Consider the following 20,935-nt stretch of genomic DNA (forward strand, 5'->3'; position numbering starts at 1 on the left):
GATTTAGACGCCACAATATTTTTAGAAAAATTATCTGCTAATCAATTTACTGTAAAAATTGAGATTTACGTTTGAAAAACATAAGTTTATATCTTCTCAACTCATTTAGAAGTGTAGAAAAAATCTAGAAATAGATAATATGTACGTAATATTTAAAAATTCTAAAATTCTGATTTTTAATATCTTTATTATTGAAGAAGAAATAAGCGAGTATAGTACGCTGCAGTACGTACCCTGTATACGCTCTTCCACTTGTGTATTTTCCCTCGAAAAAGCCCTTATTTACTCTTTTCCATATTATAATAATATACAGTACACTGTATAAACCGCATAGTATGACATACCTACTCTAAACGATATTGACACGTCGTCGTGGCTCCGTTTGACGCACCGCCGTCTTATATAACGCATTACATATTGTAATATATACGTGCATTATAATATTAAATTGTAATGCCGTATCCTTTACCACACATAACATTATAATATAATATATGCACAAACAAATATAATAATATATTACTGGCACACAATATTATATTGTATAATATATATATGTATATATATAACATACATATATTATACCGTGGTTCGCGATACTCGTTTATGTACAATAATGCTGCAATATCTGTAGCGTAAAAGGGTCCGTACGTGTATATTATATATATTTATAGGCGGGCGTGCGCCCCGTAAGAAAGGTTTTTCCGACCTCCTCCGGTGGGTGGCATAAATCACACACATATAGTCGCGGGTTTTCCACTGCGGCGGGAAAAACTTTCGGAGCCGGGCGGACGGGCGCGCGTGCGACTGTAAAAATTATATCATTGCCGCGCGATTCACCCACCGGCGGACATGATAATAATATATAAGCCTCGCCAGTGGAAAAACGGAAAAGTCGGCCGCGTTTATCATCGCGGCGAAAACTCTATAAATAATATAACGATAAAACCGAGATTATCACGGCGCCGCCAGGATCCACCAGGGGTGCGTTTGGATCACGGCGCAGAATTCCACACCCACCCCTCGCAACCACCCACCAACCCTTTGAGAAAAATCAGACGATATTATATTTTATAAAAGACGCGACGTCTTGCGTACAGGGTTTGGATGGACGAAATCAAATTTTTATTTGATCGACGAAAATAATAATAATAATGTATGTAAAAATTACGGGTTTTTGTTGGGAAAAATTGGATATTGTTATAAGCCACGGTTTTAGGAATTTTCGCAAACGATATCGCGATCAATTTTATACCCGATCACGTAATTTCATAATAAAACTATTGAAATGACTCTAAAAAGTTTTCCACTCCGTCCAGCCGTTAACGAAAACCACGAGATTGCCATTGGCCCTTAAATAATATAACGGCACACCTGCGAAAACCGATTAATAAACGTTACATAAATCCCATTAATCGACCTTAAAATCGCCCATTTAACCGCCCCTCTATGTTGATTTGTAAATGGTTCGCTGTATTGATTTTTGCTCGTTATCAAGAAATAAATAATATTATATTATATTATTATTATTATTGCACAGTATTCGTCAAACGATCAGCTACGGTAATAATATTGAATCGTTGCGTACCTATTTGCGACCGCCGAAGGAAAACGAAATATTTTATTCTTCTCGTGGCGATTTATATAATTTTAACGATGTCGTCAATACGTGGATTTACCTACGCTGTCTGCACAAAACATCATATTTTCTATGAGTAGAATAATGTGCAGTATATCGTTCGCCAACTATCGTACGGCGAGCATGTTAGCTCCGGGGCTATATTATTATGTACAAAGCGTGAAATGCGAAAATTGTTTACGGATTTGTTTTGAATAAATAATAATAATAATATTCGATGATTTATGCGCTACCGCCAAAAAGACCAATCGAAGATAAATGGCCCTATATTATATTATTATTAATATCGGGAGCGTATAAAATCGTTATGCAATTAAATACATCGTCTGTATCGCGCCAGCCATCTTACTATTCGGCAAACTGATAATTATTCAGAGCAAATAAACCATTTTTAATGACGATTGTTTTTTTTTTATCTTACGTCTCAGTTATATTGTTTTATTATTGTAATGAGTTTCAATCAAACGTAATCTTATCATTATAATAGTGTTTCAGACACAATAACGCAACAAAATAATACTACAAAACGAGAATGGACTCCATTCATCCATCCAAGAGTTAAATGTTGATACAGTTATCGTGTTGATCTACTTCAAAGTGGGCATTACACTTAATGTTTAATTTCAGACGTTGTTTGTATTTATAATTCATAAACGTTTCCCGCTGCGAGGAAATTAATTACAATTCAAAGATTAACATCAAATTCTCTTCAACGTTTCTATACAAAATATAGGAACATTAATAATATTGTTCGCACTGTGAATAATATATAATATTTTGTATAATACGTCGCTTGCCTTAGTAATGCACATTTTTATTCGATTGTTAAGTTTCAATGTTTTTCGACTCACGAACAAAAGCCAACCCCGCCACACATCCATCCCTCACATGCACGTAATAACCTCGTCTTTAATTTATAATTATACTTAATATACATATAAATAATATAATATCATATCCATCCCTCACAGCTACTTCACCTTAAGTCGTTGGCTAATTTAATGCGATCATTATAGCAGTGTTTTCCAAAAAAGTACTGAATCACTGAAGACGAAGTAATATAATTATATGATATAATATAGGTACTTATGTTATGTTTGAAAGAAAACTCGATAATATTAACGTTTACGTGGAATACTTATATCTATATATTCGAAATTCATTAAATTATACAATAAATAAAATATTATATATTCATTGAAATTGTACAAACACAATATATAGTATTCACCGCAATGTTATATAAAGTATTAATTTAAATAATAATATACGTCTTCATAACTACAATGTTAATAAATAATTAAAACTAATTTTGTTAACTGGTTTTTTCATACACAGATTTTATTTATTTTAACGTTTATATTATACAATATTATCTTCTTAGTCCATAATAGTAATATTGACAATATTAATGTATATTATAATAATAAAATATGTATCGAAAATTGAAATACGTCAGTAGTTAGATATTGTAATCTCTGTAAAATCTATTCGTCGGTCAATCATAGTGTTTTTTGCCCAACACTCCTAATAGGTCATATTAATATTATGTACTTAATGCCATAATATTCATACTCGTCTGAGTGTTAATCCTTCGTATTTCCCCTCCGTCATATTAATAAATATTATGTAGATACGTCAGTAAATGACACACAAAATAGTTATAATATTATAATAATATTATACTCGTCGAAAATTGATGTCGGTTTGTTTCATATTTTTTTTATCGATCTCAATAACTGCAACTTTTCGGCTCCTATACGACCATCAAGACACTTTAAATTTATATTTTTATTCTGTCACACATAATAATATATTGATTTGTTTTATAAAAAAAAATTAACATTTTAATGTTAGGAAACGATGATGTTCGGTATTCGGTTAAAATGTGTTGTACTGTTGGGCCAATTTATGTTATTTTTTTTTTTTAGTTATAAGTATAGTATATTTTCATGCATAAACATGTTATTATTTTTATTTAAATTGACTCCACACCACGTTTTCAATATAATAAACAATGGTGACTGAAAATTATTGTTAAATCGCTACGGAAAATCGATTGTACTGTATATACTGCGATGCCGTTTTAAAGTTACAAAACAAGATGTATATGTGCGTAAACTGCAGACAACATCGTAAAGGAACCGTCGAAGAAAATTAAAATTGATAACCATAATGGATATAATATTATATTATAAATAATATGTATAGACAGCTCTCAGAACTCGAGAATTGTTTTTCTCACAAACTTTTTCAGTCATCCATAAACGATCGGATGACACTGCAACCAATAAATGTGTGTGCGTAACGGATAAAAAACGACAATCACGAAAAACTACGAAAAACCAATAACTTTTTTTTTTGTTTAAACGGCGGCTTTCTGCAAGCTGAAGTAGAAAACACTGCGGGAACATTTAACTTGGGAAAAAAAATACAGTGCCTCGAGATCTCTCGTCATTCGGCAATCTTCGGTTTTATGGCTTGGGTTATTACACAGTATTTTATTACGACAAGCTCATAAATTTCTAGTCAAATTCGTGTTTAACGCATTATTAAAACGAGGCTATAGAGATACTATGAGGTACCACCACGCGCAACAATGATAAACCCGATCCAACAATAACGACGACGATTATGATTATGATGATAATAATAATAAAAAACACCTACGTACCGATGAACTCGATAACTCACTACAAGTATCCAACTGTACAGACGTATTATAAAACTGCAACTAAAAACGACCGATCTTAAAATAATAACCTGCAAAATATAATATCATAATAGTTGAATAGTATATGGTGCGACGGGCCATTAATAGGATATACCTACAGGGTGATTTACGAAGCAAAATATTACTCATCCAAATATGTATCTTTAATAATGCATCTGTTCAAATAATTATATATTTAGTAATTTAAAAAGTATACCAAGAACCACATTTTGAAATACTTAGATTTTGTATACCATTTAAGAATAGTGTCCCGAGGGTGAAATAAACTGAGTAAGAAACCGCTCTTCTTTAGTGTAGATTGTTTAGCAGATGATTTATTTTTTTACATTTTAATGTTTCTGCATAGAAATTTAAACGAGTATAGTTTCTAATTTATTAAAATGCCTGTATTAAGGATAATAGTCCTTAACAATAGACTATACTTAAGACATAAAAATAGATGTAATCTTTATTCTAGTATACTATAATTATACTCAGACAATATTAAAACATTATAAAATGTCAATAATAAATTAAAACTAAGTAAAATAATTTTAAAATCGCCATAGCGAGATAGCTTCCATATTTTCCCAACATGTTGCTATTAAAGATTATTGTCCTTCATAGGTACACACCGTTTAATAACTCAAACACTGTTCATTTGAATTTAGATGCACGATTTGCATTTTTAAATATGTCGTCTGCTTAACAATTTACAGTAAAAAATGATGGTTCTCATTTTAAAAATATTAGTTTGTATCGCCTCAAGATATTTCTTTTTAATGACATAAAAATTCAAGGTAATTTGAAATAGTGTACGGCGTATTAATAAAACTTAAAAATTTTAAAAGTCTCAATTTGAATAAATATATTTTGACTACAGTAGGGTAAAATGGGGATCAGCATGCTTGGTGAATCACTCTGTATACGAAGTGATCAGAGATGTATTATGTTGTAAAGACTGGGGATAATGGTTTGATAAGAATCGTATGGTTTTTCATCCATTTTCGTAGCACGAATAATATGATCGCTCCGTATAAGCGTCCCGAGTATATTTACAATTTTCTTTTATTCCGCAGACATTCGTCTCAGTTATATAATACTTCGTCATGCAACTAACAGACACGATGTCCGTCAAAAAAATAAAAGTTTAACTGCTTTTAATTAACTTTAACGTGGTTTAACAGCCATTACGACAATGGTCTGTCCTAAAAACCATGTTTTTAAATTTCTCTTCCAATATAAAATTTTAAACGTGTATTGGATTATTTTAACTGTCGGTATTCTGCCGAATCGTTAAAAGTAAACCCAAGCACGGCATAATAATATATTTGTTCAATAAGAACTCGATTTAATTAAGTCAAATTATTCACGATTTAATTCTCTTAAAAAAAAAAAAATACATTTTATTCCGAAGAGAATATATTTTCTAATCGAAAACACTGAAGCAGCGGAGGTCTTGTGTAACGAGATTAATCTGTTGTTTGTTTAATATCACGTGAAATTGAATTTAACTCTTGAGCGTTGTATTGCCGAATAAAATAGCTTTCCGATCATAATATTACCAATCTCGTGTGATCCTGATGTTGTAGGTACTACATAATTATACAGTATTTGTATTGATTTATGTAAATAGTGTTTATTTACTCATTCGTTCTTAAATTGAAAAAATTAAATACTTAAACGGTGTATACTTATATATATTCCCGTTTGGTCTTATGTATATAATTTCGATAAATTGTATTTATATTTAAACGCGAGGATATTTCATACAGTGTGGTATTTCAATTTAAATGTAAATAGATTTAAAGTTTTTGACGTTTTACTTTTGTATGATTGCAACATTTGTTTAATCATATTATAATCGTTGCTTTTCTTAGATTTAGGGTAATTTTTAGGTTTGTACAATTATTGTAATATTGAATTAAATTTTATTTACGTCATATTATAATATTAAAGTAATGAAAATTGCTATCAACTGAGAATTTATTAATTATAAACTTGATTAAACTATGCAAAATACGTGAATTATGCAGTAAAAGTTTATTATTACTAAATAATACGCTTTAACGAAAGTTTATAAAATAAAACTAATAACAGTCGACTAAATGTTTGTAGTACGAAAAAAAATATATTGAAACAAAAACTATTTGAGTATCCACACAAAATAGGTACTTATAATAACTAATTTATTAAACACCAATTCAAAACTAATGTGGTGTAATAATTATTATTCGGTCCATCGTAAATAATCAAAACTATTATTATTAGCGTCAGGTACTGTCTATACAAAAACAAATAATAAAGTGTATGCATAATGGGCGTAGTATTCGATTGTTGTTTTTCAAAACATAGTTATATGCTCCCAAACAGAGCGCTGCTCTAACTTTTTAATTCAATTGTATATTGGACCATAAATGATTTCGTTCTCTCAATCGAACGTTGAAATAATACAGGTATTATGTTTTTATGGTTATGATGGTTAGGACGAACTTCGGTCATCGTTCGTCACCTGTGCCGCATGTGAACAAATCGCGCTTACAAATTTATCACATTTAAAATTATATTACATCAAGTGCCTTTAATTGTTTAGCTATCCTAATCATATTCCGTCTATAATTATAACATTCAATCGTAGAACGCGAATGATTGTACAATATTATATTATACGATTATTGTTTAAAACTATCTGAACCATCAAAGTTACATAGTATAATAATACCTACAGGTATATAATGATTCAACGGAAGAAATTAAATTTAAAAAAATTGTATTAATTGTTTAATTGTCAAATTATTTTTATGGTATGCTTTTGACTAAAATTACCAATTGCCTATTACCAATTACGTATGATCAATTATTTTGTAATAAGATAAATATTTTTTGGTAAAGATAATGATAGAACCCTACATTCTTCACAGATGATACAAAATTAAAGCAATACAAAAATCATAAATTGATAAATAACATTAGTCATTAACATTAAAATATGAGTATTTATAATTCATACCTAATTCATAATAATATATTGGTTTTTATTTAATAATATTTTATTGTACCAACATTGCATAATATTTGTAAGTAGGTACGTATTAATTCTTAAAAATTCACCTACATAATAATATGTATATTATTATTTATACTTATATATTGTTCTAAATATTTTGTCAAACGTTTAAAATTTAAACGAACTTTTTAATTTTCCCTTTTGTTATAATAATTATTATAAGTTTATTATTATTTGGCGTCTTATAACTTTTCTTTGCGCATACAAGCCAAGTACAAAAGTTTATTTTTCGAATGAGTAGAATATAATATTAACAAGGTTGGATATTAGTAGATTCCACGATGATAATAATAGTATTACGTATGCATAATATTATGGTGGTCCATATTACCTACACGTACGACTTTGATATTATTTTCGTTATGATAATAGCGTATAAATAAATAAGCGCGCGTTGTAGCTACAAACACGGTTTTTGCGGAAAACGTAGTTTGTCATCTGTTTTATGTAACGTCGAAAGGATAAAACGATAAAACCGTGTACGCGCGGAATGAACCCAGAAAAACCTCTTGCTATATATACGATTTTTCGTCGTGTATATGAATGTGTTTTTTCGGTAATTTAGGAAACGATGCGTCTTCTTTATTGCTTTCGATGCACACGAAAGTGCATTGACATTGTGTTTATTGTTCATCCCGTAAAATACCCATTTTATTGTTAACGGTGCGCGATTTTTCTTCTGCAGCGGGCCTTTCCCGGTTGGCTCGATAACGTCTCGGGATTTATGGTTTATTTACTTAAACGTTGTCGTTTACTCTTTGCCCGGAACGAACGGGATAATGTATGTCCATTAAAAAAAGGAAACTAACTACCAACTACAGGTTTATGTCGGTTAAAACGTTGTGGGCACGATGAGCTGCGCATAATATTATAATATTATAATATGTGTATATCTACATAGATGTGGTACGATTCGCACATCGATAAAATATTTTTATTCGTTCACTGGTTGGTTTTTTCATAATTCGCATTCTGCGCGTTACGCTTGGCGTGAGTCGGAAATATTTTTAAATACAACCATTATATTATCGTCTTTTAGTATAACGTTACGTTATAATATTATAACATTATATAGTCAATAGGTAGAGTCTGGTTATCTAAGTTATTATTTTATTGTTTTTATTACGTTGGCTAAGCTGATCAAAATCCTAAGAAAAATAGTCTTAAAAAGTCAAAATCCAATATTATACTTATCATTATCATAACTGTACACGAATTATTATAACACTATATTCTAGTAAATGTGCAAATTATAATATTATCATTCTTTATAGTTTAATTTATTACCTATTATTTACAATGGTTTTGAATATCTAAACCCAAGTCGTTTTTTTTTTTTGCTATTAAATCTTAAATACAAAATATTATCCTCATTGTAAACCTATCCTCATTCCATCTCTACGTATAATAGTTGTGAAATAATATTATCTCCGTACATAAAATACTCCGTTAAAAGGTTTTTATTACAATATATTTAACTACAGAATGAAAAATTACACGAATAATAAAATATGCAAAATGCTTGAAACTAACACTGTTTCAGAATACGTATATTTACTTGACGAAAAACGGTCAGACCTTTAGCAGTTTATCAGTGTAATACTATAATTTATAAATGGGTCATTCCTAATAGAGATTAACATTGAGGATTTCGGATGAAATCTCGCGCACGATAAATGTCGGGTCAACGAGAGGTTTCAGCTAAACGTTAACATTAAATGGTGACCGTCATATTATAAATTACACCGGTCATAATTGTTTGTGTTCCAGAACAGTTTGTTTTCGGGCTTGGGTCAGTAAATATAATATATAATAATAATATTATGGACACCTAGTAATAGAAATTGACAAAACCAAAACAGAGTATTTTTTTCTTCTTCTCGCCACGCCGTTTTCGAATTTCAAACGGAACCCATTCCATTTCACAATAATTAATGTCTTTAGAAAATTGTTCTACTAATCTCGCAGACTTGATGACATCACTATAATTCTCTGTTTGTTATAACAATTTACAGACGTCAATATCGAAAACCATGCCAAAAAAAAAAACGATAGCACTCGAAAGTCAAATAAGTACATCGTTCGGATATCAAACTTGACATAATATTATTATTTTAGAACGGTTATTTAAGTACCAAATATTTTGTATGTTAGTAACGCAGGTATAATAATATGACGTGTGAAACCATAATATATTATTACGCCCACAATTGTGCGTCTTGAAGTCGATTTGTTCGAATTCCCGCGATAAAACCTACGTTTATTATAAGTATATTAGAGAAAATTAAAATGTATAATTGGAGGTTTAATGTTCGTGCATTAAACGGCCATTACATAGTACATTAAATTGTAATCCAATTTTATTATATATTATTATAGTAAGCTGGTCGTGATTAAAAGTTAATTTATTTTTACAATATCTATAATTAGTATCGACCGGCTTCATTAATAAATAAAAAAAACACCATTATAAAATATTTACAAAGATACCTACATAATAATATAATATTTATTGAGCATAATTTTATAATATAATATTATGTAATGGTAGTAAACTGCTGTGCTTAGGTTTACGTCTCAGATGTTAATGTTTTCCTCTGAATAAAACAGAGTATAATAAATTACGATGTCGTATATCATGTTCAAATGGTATTATAATATCAAGTTACAATTTGAATACAAAAGTATCGATAAATAATTATACCCAGTTAATTTCTGAAAACGAAATTTTATTATTTTTTACTCTATAGCCACGGTACGAAAAAACATCCATGTTATAACTATTTATTTCAAATGATCAATTTAATATACTGATGTAGGTACAATAGTTTTTGTTCAATGCACTTTGTAGTTTGTGTTCTACAACAATTTTGGAGTTTTTGTCGATTAGTTTAAGTGCTCGTAAAGTCCCGAACACAGGTGGTATAGACGTATTATAGCGTGTGTGATCGTACACGGTACTATAGGTATTTATAAATAGATGTAATTTTGGGAATTGCAAAATAAAGAAAAAGAAAAGAGAGGACATCGGAGCTTAGATGAAAACTAGATTTTGACGTGACTATAAATGTCAGTGTGTTTTTTCCAAATTTAAAACAATTTCTTAAAGTTACAACGCAATTCTACTCTTCGAGTTATAACCTAATTTCATCACGTTTTCTGCTCGTATGAATTTCGAAACCAATAATTTTACTTGCCGTCATTATTTCCTGTAACAAAATGTGCCCACCTAGTACCTATCTATCTATCACCGTTCGATGAGTCCACTTGTAGCGTGTCAATTTATACTCTTATCCACTTAATTTATCTACTTATCAATTTTACACTAATATTACCGAAAACGCACTACAAGTTTTGGTATTTCTTACGGACGTATTAATCATCGTGCTACTGTTATTAGTGTTTACGATGACAAACATAATATTATATTTCAAAAATACTCCTATATAGTAAAATTCATTTCGATACCTAATAATAATGTGCAGTGACGTTTCGCGTTTGGCCAACTATTATATCTCATTTAATTTACATGATCTGTTAAATTAATATTGTTACTGTGTATACCTATTGTTATCTAATGTATAATGTATCATCATAACGTAACATCATAATATCTGTTAATTTAGTTTCAATTGTTAATATCTTGTTCCTAAAAGTCGTAAAGTCGTAATTTAAATAAGTAAACTAATACGTTTAAACATCATACTTAATAAAATAGAATACCGGTATAAAACTCATGGTCGGTGCCTCGGCGGTACCTATACGGGTTATTGAAATATTTTCGACGACTGCAGCCGAAGTTGTCTCTGTCTCCCTCTCACTTTCTTATACACACGCTCACCTATTGTGTATTATTATTATCTGTTACGTCAATCGATTATTGATTATCGTTTCATCGATCGTATTATTTTCATTATTGTAGTATACCTATACCAATAAAATACCTATACCTCAAAGTGTAATTGCATTAATTGTTACCCCGCACATGTATATAAATTACACACCATGTAGAATTAACCAACACAAAATGTATACAAACTCGATACTTTTCGGTTCCGTCCGAATTATTATATATTACTAAAATGACACACGGTAGTCGTATGTAGTGTCAAACTTTCGACATTTTGACATTCACCATCAACACATGCGAACTCAGACATGAATATTATTATTATATTATTTATTTTATTGATAAAAACCTGTTGCAATACTGCTCAACCCTCCCTCTCCCTTCGGCCAGTAAAAACTTATCCGTAAGGAATTGAAATTCTTCCGGAGATAACTGTTATAGGTACCTATATTGTAATCAGGTCACCCCGAACACGTTACAAAGGTATACGGTATATAAGGTCACCTACGAGTTTACCGATTTCCGGTATTATCGATAAAACCACGCGGGTTAATCTCCAAGGATAATAATTTATACGCGTATAATTATGATAATATATATCATAATCCAACAGCAGCCACGGACTGAACGCTTGCATCTGTCCCCCCGGACAAATCCTTCCGACGGGATTATCGACATGTTATTATGCACCTAGTTTGTCTACCTACATGGTACTTTCCTTTGATACAGGCTATAGGATGATACATTTCTATGGCTGTTTTTTTTTAAATTATTGTTTTACATTAATTAACACTTAAATATAGGTATAATATTTTGTCGTTTTCCAACCCACATTCTAAATGTTTAAATACAATACACAAATATTAAATCGATATTTAGTATGTTTCACACATCGAAATCTTCAGGAAAAATATTCTACTTCTGGTTATCTGGTTGTAAAGTTAAAAATATAATTCGTCTTTGAAGGTGAAAACTAGATACTAGGTGTACTGTATAGGATGAAAAATAGAAAGAAAAAATAGTTTCTACAAAAACATAGTTGGTATTCCGAAAACTTAACTATATATACCTATACTCTATGCGAACGTTTCGTTCGAAAAAATAGTGTATTGAGCTGCAGTATGCGAACGGACCACCCCGTATATGAATATGTCGTATCTATAGTCGCCTACGCGCGTACACCGATAATATTATTAATAATATATTTAAAAATATGTAAATGTCCCAACGACGACGCTAATAGTAGTAATAATAATAACGAGGTGTTTGTATAATATGCGTAACTTAACGTTTTTGTGTTTGTGCAGGATGGCTGGGAGCAATGTCCACGGGAGTGGCGCTGTTGCTGTCGCCGGTGACGATAGCGTTTTGCCGGCGGAAATCTACAAGACTGACGGCCGTCATGGGCGGCCTGATCACCGCGCTGGGATGTCTCTTCACAAGTTTCGCCACGCAGTTCCATCAATTATTCTTCAGCTACGGCACCGTCATCGGTAAGTGCATAATGTCTGGACGTCTCAGACACTGATATACCTATATACATATATAATTAATTATTTAATTTAATAAAAATAAAAATAATACATTTTAAATCCATATTATTTTTTAGTACCCCCTCCCAGGAAAAATTTTGAAAATCTACCACTGATAGTATATTTATGTTAATGGCGTATTGTATGATGTAATATACTAATATTCGAACAATTAGCTGGTGCGACGATTCGTTTTGAAGAAGGTTTTTCACCATGGTGGGAAATCAGAAAATCGCAGAAAAATGGAAAATCGTGTCGAGTCTTTCGGACGGGTTAGGACAAACAAAAATACGAGTTTTGCGGCGCATACCTGCCATATCTTGGTCTATGCCTAAGTCAATTGCAGGAATTTATGGGGGGGAAGGGAGGAGGGAGGGTGAAAGAGTCTCACTACTTCTGACCCAACTCAAAAAGCGCCATCTTCAAAATCAATATTGATATGTATATTATTATGTCTAAAATACGCGGCAGCGGTCTATTGCGTATTTCCGTTCTTCCATAAATTGTGCGTTCATTAGACATTAAGTAAATAGCGACTTCTTAGACCTTAAATATATAAATGTCCATAGGTCTCGAGAGAGTACCACATATTTGGGTAAATAAATGTATGTCCCGAGGAAAGGATTAAATTTCATGTTCACTGTCCTTTCTCGATTTCGTTATTCGTATGATATTATCCCATGATACTTGTCGGATCGCATAAGCCATCATCAATCATGCGATTTGACATTACACGCTAAATGTTAAAACATTTTGATTATTAACTTCGTGTGAAATATTTATAAACGCAAAAGTTGTTTTCGTGAAATCGAGGGTAAACGATATCATAATAATAATAATATATAATAATGTGGGTGGTATCCACACAAGCGCTTGTATGCTCGATATTTATTTTCTGTAGAACGACGAAAGGACCAAGGACTCCTTGGTAGTAAAAAAAAAAAATGCGACGCGAAAAGTGGTTCCCGTTTAAGTAGAACGTTTTCCGCACCGGTTTATCGTAATAATTTACTGTCGTCATTATCGTAACCGACCACAGCAGTGGACATCGAACGGAAAAAAACAAAAATGGAAAACAATCTAAGTATCAAAATTCGACTGTTTCGTCACGCGACGGGCGTACGCGGACTACGCTCTACGATGGCGTCGTAGAGACGTGACCAAAATTCAATTGCTTACCCTATGGTATTATCATTACGACACGATGCTGTTAGTTTTATATTTTTTTTTTTCCGGAACACGCTCACTCGACCGCGATAAAACGTCACCGGCGACGAAACATATTATTATTATTATACGATATCGTGTGCACGCGTACTGCAACGATATTATAACGCATTAATGTTTAAACACCAAAAGTCACCAAAAAGTCGGGGACGAAAGTGATGTGCGGCCGCGTAAAATTACTATCGTAACAGCAGTCATCCGAGCACAATCGATGACGAAATATTATTTATTATTATTATGTTATATTATGTCTCACGTGTCACACGCCACGCCGTGACACGATAGGTATGTTATAGGTACGCGTCACTGCTTTCACCTGTCGCACAAATAGAATATCCAGCCAAATACAGGGTGAACACATAACACGCAACTCATACCCACCCTATTTATTTCTCAAAATATGACAAATTTATTCAATTTCTGATGTGTTGACTTATCATGTCCTTGTTTTTAAATACGTAAATTGTTTATATCGTTTAAGAAATGTCGCGAGGTGACAGAATATGTCATAATTAGTAACAACTAGTTTTTATTTCCAAATGACAATCGTTGTTTTTCTGTAAATTGTTAAGGAGATGACTTTTTCAATAATTCTGATGTATAGGTATCAAAATCGAAATTTAAATGAGTAGTTTTTGAGATTTTAACATTATGTACTGGTGATAGGTTTAGAATTTATGGGCTTATGATGATTTTTAAAATGTTTCACAGTTAATTAACATTAATTTTAATCTATTATAATTTTAAGATTTGTAAAACTGTCAAAGTTCATGTACCGGCTAGATTAAATATTACATAATATATTTTATAAATTCGTAAAAATAATTTTTAACGATTCACTATTTAATTATTAATTATTTATCTTAGTAGGTAATAGGTATAAACCCAATCCTTATATCTGCTTAACGGTTTACTGTAAAAAGCAAGGGTTGGTTCTCATTTGAAGAAAATATTTGTTTGTATTACCACAGGGCACTGTTTAGATGATACCCATAAATAGAGTTGGTACTTAAAATGATATGGTCCTTAATTATAATTGAAAATTCTGAAATTCAGAACTAAAATAAATGCATTGTTAAACGAAAAGTGTTTGGTGTACACTGTACACTGTACATGTTTGGTGAATCACTCTGTATAGAAAAAGAAGAAGGAGAAGAGATGACAAAACTGCTAATGCCTTTCGTTTTTTTTTTTTAAATTTTCGTTTCGAACTCCATGGGCACCGACGTCGTCGTGGTCTGGGCAAATGTGTTTGAATAACAATTGTGTGTCTCGCGAGGTATATATTACAATAATAATAACGATGGTAATAATAATAATAATAATAATATATTAATGGAAATGTATACTACACGAGCACTGCACAACAATAGGTATTAGGTACACGCCGTAGGTTACAATGTGCACATGATATTCTGTGAGTCCGTGTTGGAGGTAGGTACTGTCTAGGTAGATAAGTATACATAGTCCATTTCTCTTTATCTGACCGCGAACGCTATTACAACCGTTAATGCATGCGCATCTGTATTATACGTTTATACAGGTCGTTTTTGTCGCCGTCAACATACATTTTTATGTGACACGGAACACAAAATCTTCCTAATTCGGCAATCGTTCTTTGCCTTCAGTGCCGCACGATTGCGCACTTTTACCTTTTTAACTGCGTAAAAAGCGCGAAGCGTTGCGCACACTAACTGACAAAAAAGTTAAATTCGAGACATATTTTACCTTTCCATTAGTTTGTAATAATTGAAAACAAAATTTGAATACAATAAAATATGAAAGCGAGTGAAGTTGCCACTCCCCATAATATATTGTCACATTGACTTCAAAGCTTCACCAATATTTTATTTTTTAATATAAAATATATTTTAACGATTATGTGGTAAGAAGTTGGAAACATTTTAAAAGTTTCATAATATATTTTATTAGTGTTGTCATCGACTAAATTATATTCAATTTGATATGTAATTATAATAAGTATTATTATTAATTATGGTATAGGTATAAGAAAAAAATTACTAAAATTAATAAACACTAATGTCTTTACAAAATTATCAAAAACAAGAATTATTCGTCGACTACTTGACTACATACGCATAATATGATCAAAATAAATTTTATTATTATTTTAGAGTCTTAGACCCATGTACCTAACAACCTTTGGAGACGCGCATTGGGTGATTATTTACCACAGTCTTTTTTGAATATTCTATAAATTGTTTTGGGAATTTTTCGTACTCCATTAATACTGTACCAATAAATTATTAATATATTGACCTTCCTACTTCAATATTGAGTAGACAAAAAATTGTTTTATAGTTTCTAATGTAAATAATATATGTAATAAAAAACACTTGGCAATTACGTACTAAAATTGTATTGAAAAAATATCATAATTATTTAAACAGAAAAAAATCACCTTGTGCGCGCAGATATATGGTCTGATACCACGTGCTTCGCTAAAGGTTAAAATATTACTATATTATGTATTAGATACATGAAAACAAATTTGAAAAGGATAGAAAGGATTTTCCTAAAATGATCCTGTTTATGAAAAGAAAAATTGTTCGACTGTTGCTCAGCCATGTTGAGATTTTTTCAGCTTAAAAAATGCACAATCGTGTGCACCTCTTCCTCACAGTCACCTATACTTTTTTATCCGAGGACCGTAAAAACGTAATTTTTTTGCGTCGTTATTTTATGAAATGCAATAAAATATAACATCAAAATTCTTCATTTTTTCCCCATCTCTTTATTTTGTACACTTCGTAAAAGTCACGTTATTATTATTTTCGAATATATTATGCGCGCACTACGACGGCTCATGAATATTAAAACAAAGAGGCCATACCACGACAATAATATATAAAATATTATATATACATCAACTGTTATCAATAATCGTGATTTGATTGCATCATAATAATATTATTCATCCGAACGATTTCGTATCCAACAGTGTTATTTATTTTGCTGCTGTCACACATTAATTTAAATTAGTCTACACGCTGTACGCGCATAGAAAAAATAAGTACCTTCTACGGCTTCCCATTTTTTTTCAGAATTCCTCACTGTTCACGGTTAAAAAAATATTGCAAAACGCATGCATTTATCATTTTGATGTTTTTTTGCACAAAGTCACATATATAGTAGTATATATTTTAAACTCGTAGCACGCGTAATGTATTATGTTATTTTAGTGCTTTACCGCGCCGTGTAGTGCATGCGATTGTATTGCTTACAAAAATAGGATACATTTTTGTTTGAATAATTAACTGGGTGTATTACGAAACTACGAAATATAAGGGGCTAAGGGACTTTAGAGCCCCTTCGCCACCCCGTTGGGCAATGCTGTACATAAATAATATAATTGTGTATACATTTGTATAGTATATTAAGTATTCTATACATATAAAATATAAATAAAATTGTTAATATTTTTATCAAATCGTATCTATTGTGTTATCTATAAACTATATATGTACCTATATAAAAGTTAGTCAAATTATTAAATAGTAACTATGTACCATATTAATATTCACACAAATACTATGATTTGATACTTAATTACTAATTACGATACTTATATAATATTATCATATGACTATAATACACCTGCAATACCACCACTTTCATCGATGCCTTTTAAGGGGATCACCACACATGTATTTTTCATGAGTTTTAGACCAATAAGCGGTGGTAAATTACACATTCTTTAAAATGTCTTATTTAAATTGTATATATAGATGTGTGTGAGTCGAAGAGTTTCAGGTTTGACAAAATATTTAGGCTTTGTGGAAAGTGGATTTTCAATTTTCAGTTTTAAATGACTTTAAAATTACGATTTTTTTTTTAATAATCCCGTGAAATGATTGCATTACATTTGTATATTTCATTTTGAGCACATCTGGTTTTAAATAAAATAAAAAAAAACCTGTTGTGGAGATATGCTTCTTTAGTAGGCGAGCAGAATAAGTGCTGGATGTTGCTACCAAGTAACACCTTTCAAATTTCAAAATTGTTCATTGTTTTACTGTCGCTTTATAGGGTGTTACCACTGGGTATTCTGCCTAGTCATAAGATTCATGTCAACCTATTTTTACTGTCAATTATCAAACCTACTTATTGCACATAAAAAATAGATTGTAGATACGTTTCAATATAATAAAAAAAAAAAATAAAAAAAGTGATTCCTAAAGAGCATAGTCTAGAAGCTTATAAATTCAACCATTTTTTCGAAATTACAATCGAATTTCAGGAAGTATGTTTAATTTACTACCGCTTTTAGTTGTTTTTATAGTTATACAAACAAAAATAATATATTTCATTTTTCGCGAAGTATTGACATGTGCGTGTGCGTTTGAGATTTGCATCCGGCGGTGGTTACCCTACGAGGCATTATAGCGATTCTCGGAAACATACAGTAATGTTTATTTGCTACTCACACATAAACATTATAGCCCAAATGTTCGTGACATGTGAATTGTCTAAATATTACTCCTCAAAACATGATACGCTGGAGCCCCCTTAAAAAAATACCCATAAAAAAATAAAAAAATATGAAATAAAATTCAATACCATGGTTTTTTTTTCACGACGAGTTAAATTATAGTTGTTTGAATAAGATTTTGAACATTTGCTGCACTAGTGACGGATATCACTGTGTTTATTTATTTCATGACGAATTAGATCATATTCACGCGCACAAGACTTTGGGCATTTTTTGCACTGATAGCAAATATGCGCTTTTTCATGTTTCTTTAGACTGTATTTACGAGTGTAAGTACACCTGGAATGAGAAAAAATGAAAGACAATATGGAGAATATAAGACAATATCTAACGAGTAGGTAGTATGAGTACTACCTATCCTAGTAAGTTAATTGGTGAACTATAATATTTATAAAAGTATTTAACGTGGTTGAAAATAAAAACGAGAAACATGGAATAGAGAGTAGAGACAAAACGAGGACTATAATAGACAATGGGAATTATTTTTTTAAAGTATTTAAAGTATAACCACAATGATCAAAGCTCTGTCAAAAATTATATTTTATAACACTATACTATTATTCTACCTTCTAACTATAAAAATCATATTTTTAAAAGTCACATAAATTTAAGTAAGAAATTCAAGTAGCCGCAGTTAAATGGATCACCCCATATTTATTATAGGTACTTAGGATGCAGCGTTATTATATTATACGAGTCGTGACGAACTTTCAGTCAAACTAAACTTCGTACGTTTTTAATGACTCCAATGACTCCGGTTATTTTTCATCCCAAAGCCCAGCTACAGGCCAATTTTTTCAGTTATGATTAAATTGCCCGAATCAGAAATTTTTAAACTTTTCAGCTAAGGAAAAAACGGATTCAAAAGTACCGGGAAACTACGAGCATAAAAACAATTGAGTTTTCTGAGTACACACTGTTTTTGTGGTGACTCAGATGAATTAAAATCCGGCTTTTCAGTGAAAACATCAGAAACACATCTAATTTAAAAGTAATTCCCATTCTAGTTATTTGAAAGTGCTTTTTATTTAATAACAGTTGAGTAAAAAATTTTACCGGTATACTTAAAGAACTTGTGACACTTAGGATCAAACGACAGCACGCATTAACCGAACGAATAAAAATAAATTGCACATGGAAATCGTACTCCAAGCATTGAGTGAACAGAAATAAATTTTTTCTAAGTTACTATATCGTGTTCCTTTAACTACACTGCAGACTAGACGTAATATAAAAATTCAAAATATTATTTTATTCACGTGATCTATTTGCAAAACAAAGTCTTCTGTTGCAACAAAACTATTAAGCGTATATTGAGCTTTATTTTTTTTCACAGCTCAGTGACATAAATAATTCTATAACAAACAGTTTATATCTTTTATTAAGACTTACAATAACTCGCCTCGTGTCAGTAAATTTGTATTAATTATATTTTGTATTGTTTTAAGATTCATTGCATTGCGCACCGCACATGAAGGATTATGATGTGCAGACTTAAAAATATATCTATAAGATAATATGTGAAGTGACGACTGATGTTTGCCAAGCAAAATATAACATGGTCATTAAAAAAAATATATATTGATAAAATCTGAACGTTGCGCGGATAAAAAGGAACGAGTCAAAATAAATACTTTTCGGGAAACGTAGAAAAGCGTTCACTCTTGTAAAGTATTTACTGTATTGGCTGTAATTATTGCATTAATTCATTTTTCATAGATCATTTAAGACAAGTAGAATATACAAAAATGAAAATATTTTAATAATGAAAACTGGAAATGGGAATTGTTTTTACTCGATTTAGGGGAACAATCGATAAATTATGAAATTTATTTGTTTTCTTTTACCCACTCAGTGAGGTCCAACTAAAACCATCGCCTGCATAAATAATATTTAAATGTCTTACTTCAGATCCATCATAACGGAGAATAGATGTCTCGGAGTACTTTTTTAAATGATTTATTCATTTTTAAATTAAAAAAAGGCATTTTTGTAATTTTAAATTTACTCTTTAAACTCAGAGTTGCTACATGTGAAATGCTAATATGTCTGTACTACATAAAAATGTACATACAGTTCAACACTATACACAAAACAATATGTTTTTTCAAATGTAATGTATACAATATACATATTCAGAGGCGTGCCCAGGATAAAAATGTAGGACAGGCCTGGTTATAATTGTTTTAATATATATAGGTATACATTATTTTTTAGAAACTTTTTATAACATTTTTAAATTTAATTAGAAAAAATGATCACATAATATACCTAATATAACACAATTAATTCCTCCTGTTTGACTTGTTAATAATATTTCAAAGATATTAAAAAGTGAATACAAGTGAAACAATAGTTTTTTTTAATTATAAGTATACCTACTTACATAAATAT

General features: G+C 30.7%; 1 protein-coding gene across 4 annotated transcripts in view; it reads left to right on the top strand.

Annotated features, from left to right (window-relative positions):
* The window catches only part of LOC100168581 (monocarboxylate transporter 2), a 374,360-nt gene that overhangs the window by 336,526 nt on the left and 16,899 nt on the right, over positions 1-20,935 (top strand). For all 4 annotated transcript variants that reach the window (XM_029490969.1, XM_029490971.1, XM_029490970.1 and 1 more), the window contains one exon: positions 12,577-12,762. In XM_029490969.1, coding sequence (XP_029346829.1) covers positions 12,577-12,762 — 186 coding nt within the window. The remainder of the gene's footprint in view (positions 1-12,576; positions 12,763-20,935) is intronic.

The sequence above is a fragment of the Acyrthosiphon pisum genome, chromosome A2 (assembly GCF_005508785.2).
Source record: "Acyrthosiphon pisum isolate AL4f chromosome A2, pea_aphid_22Mar2018_4r6ur, whole genome shotgun sequence".
NCBI classification, from domain to species: Eukaryota; Metazoa; Arthropoda; class Insecta; order Hemiptera; family Aphididae; genus Acyrthosiphon; species Acyrthosiphon pisum.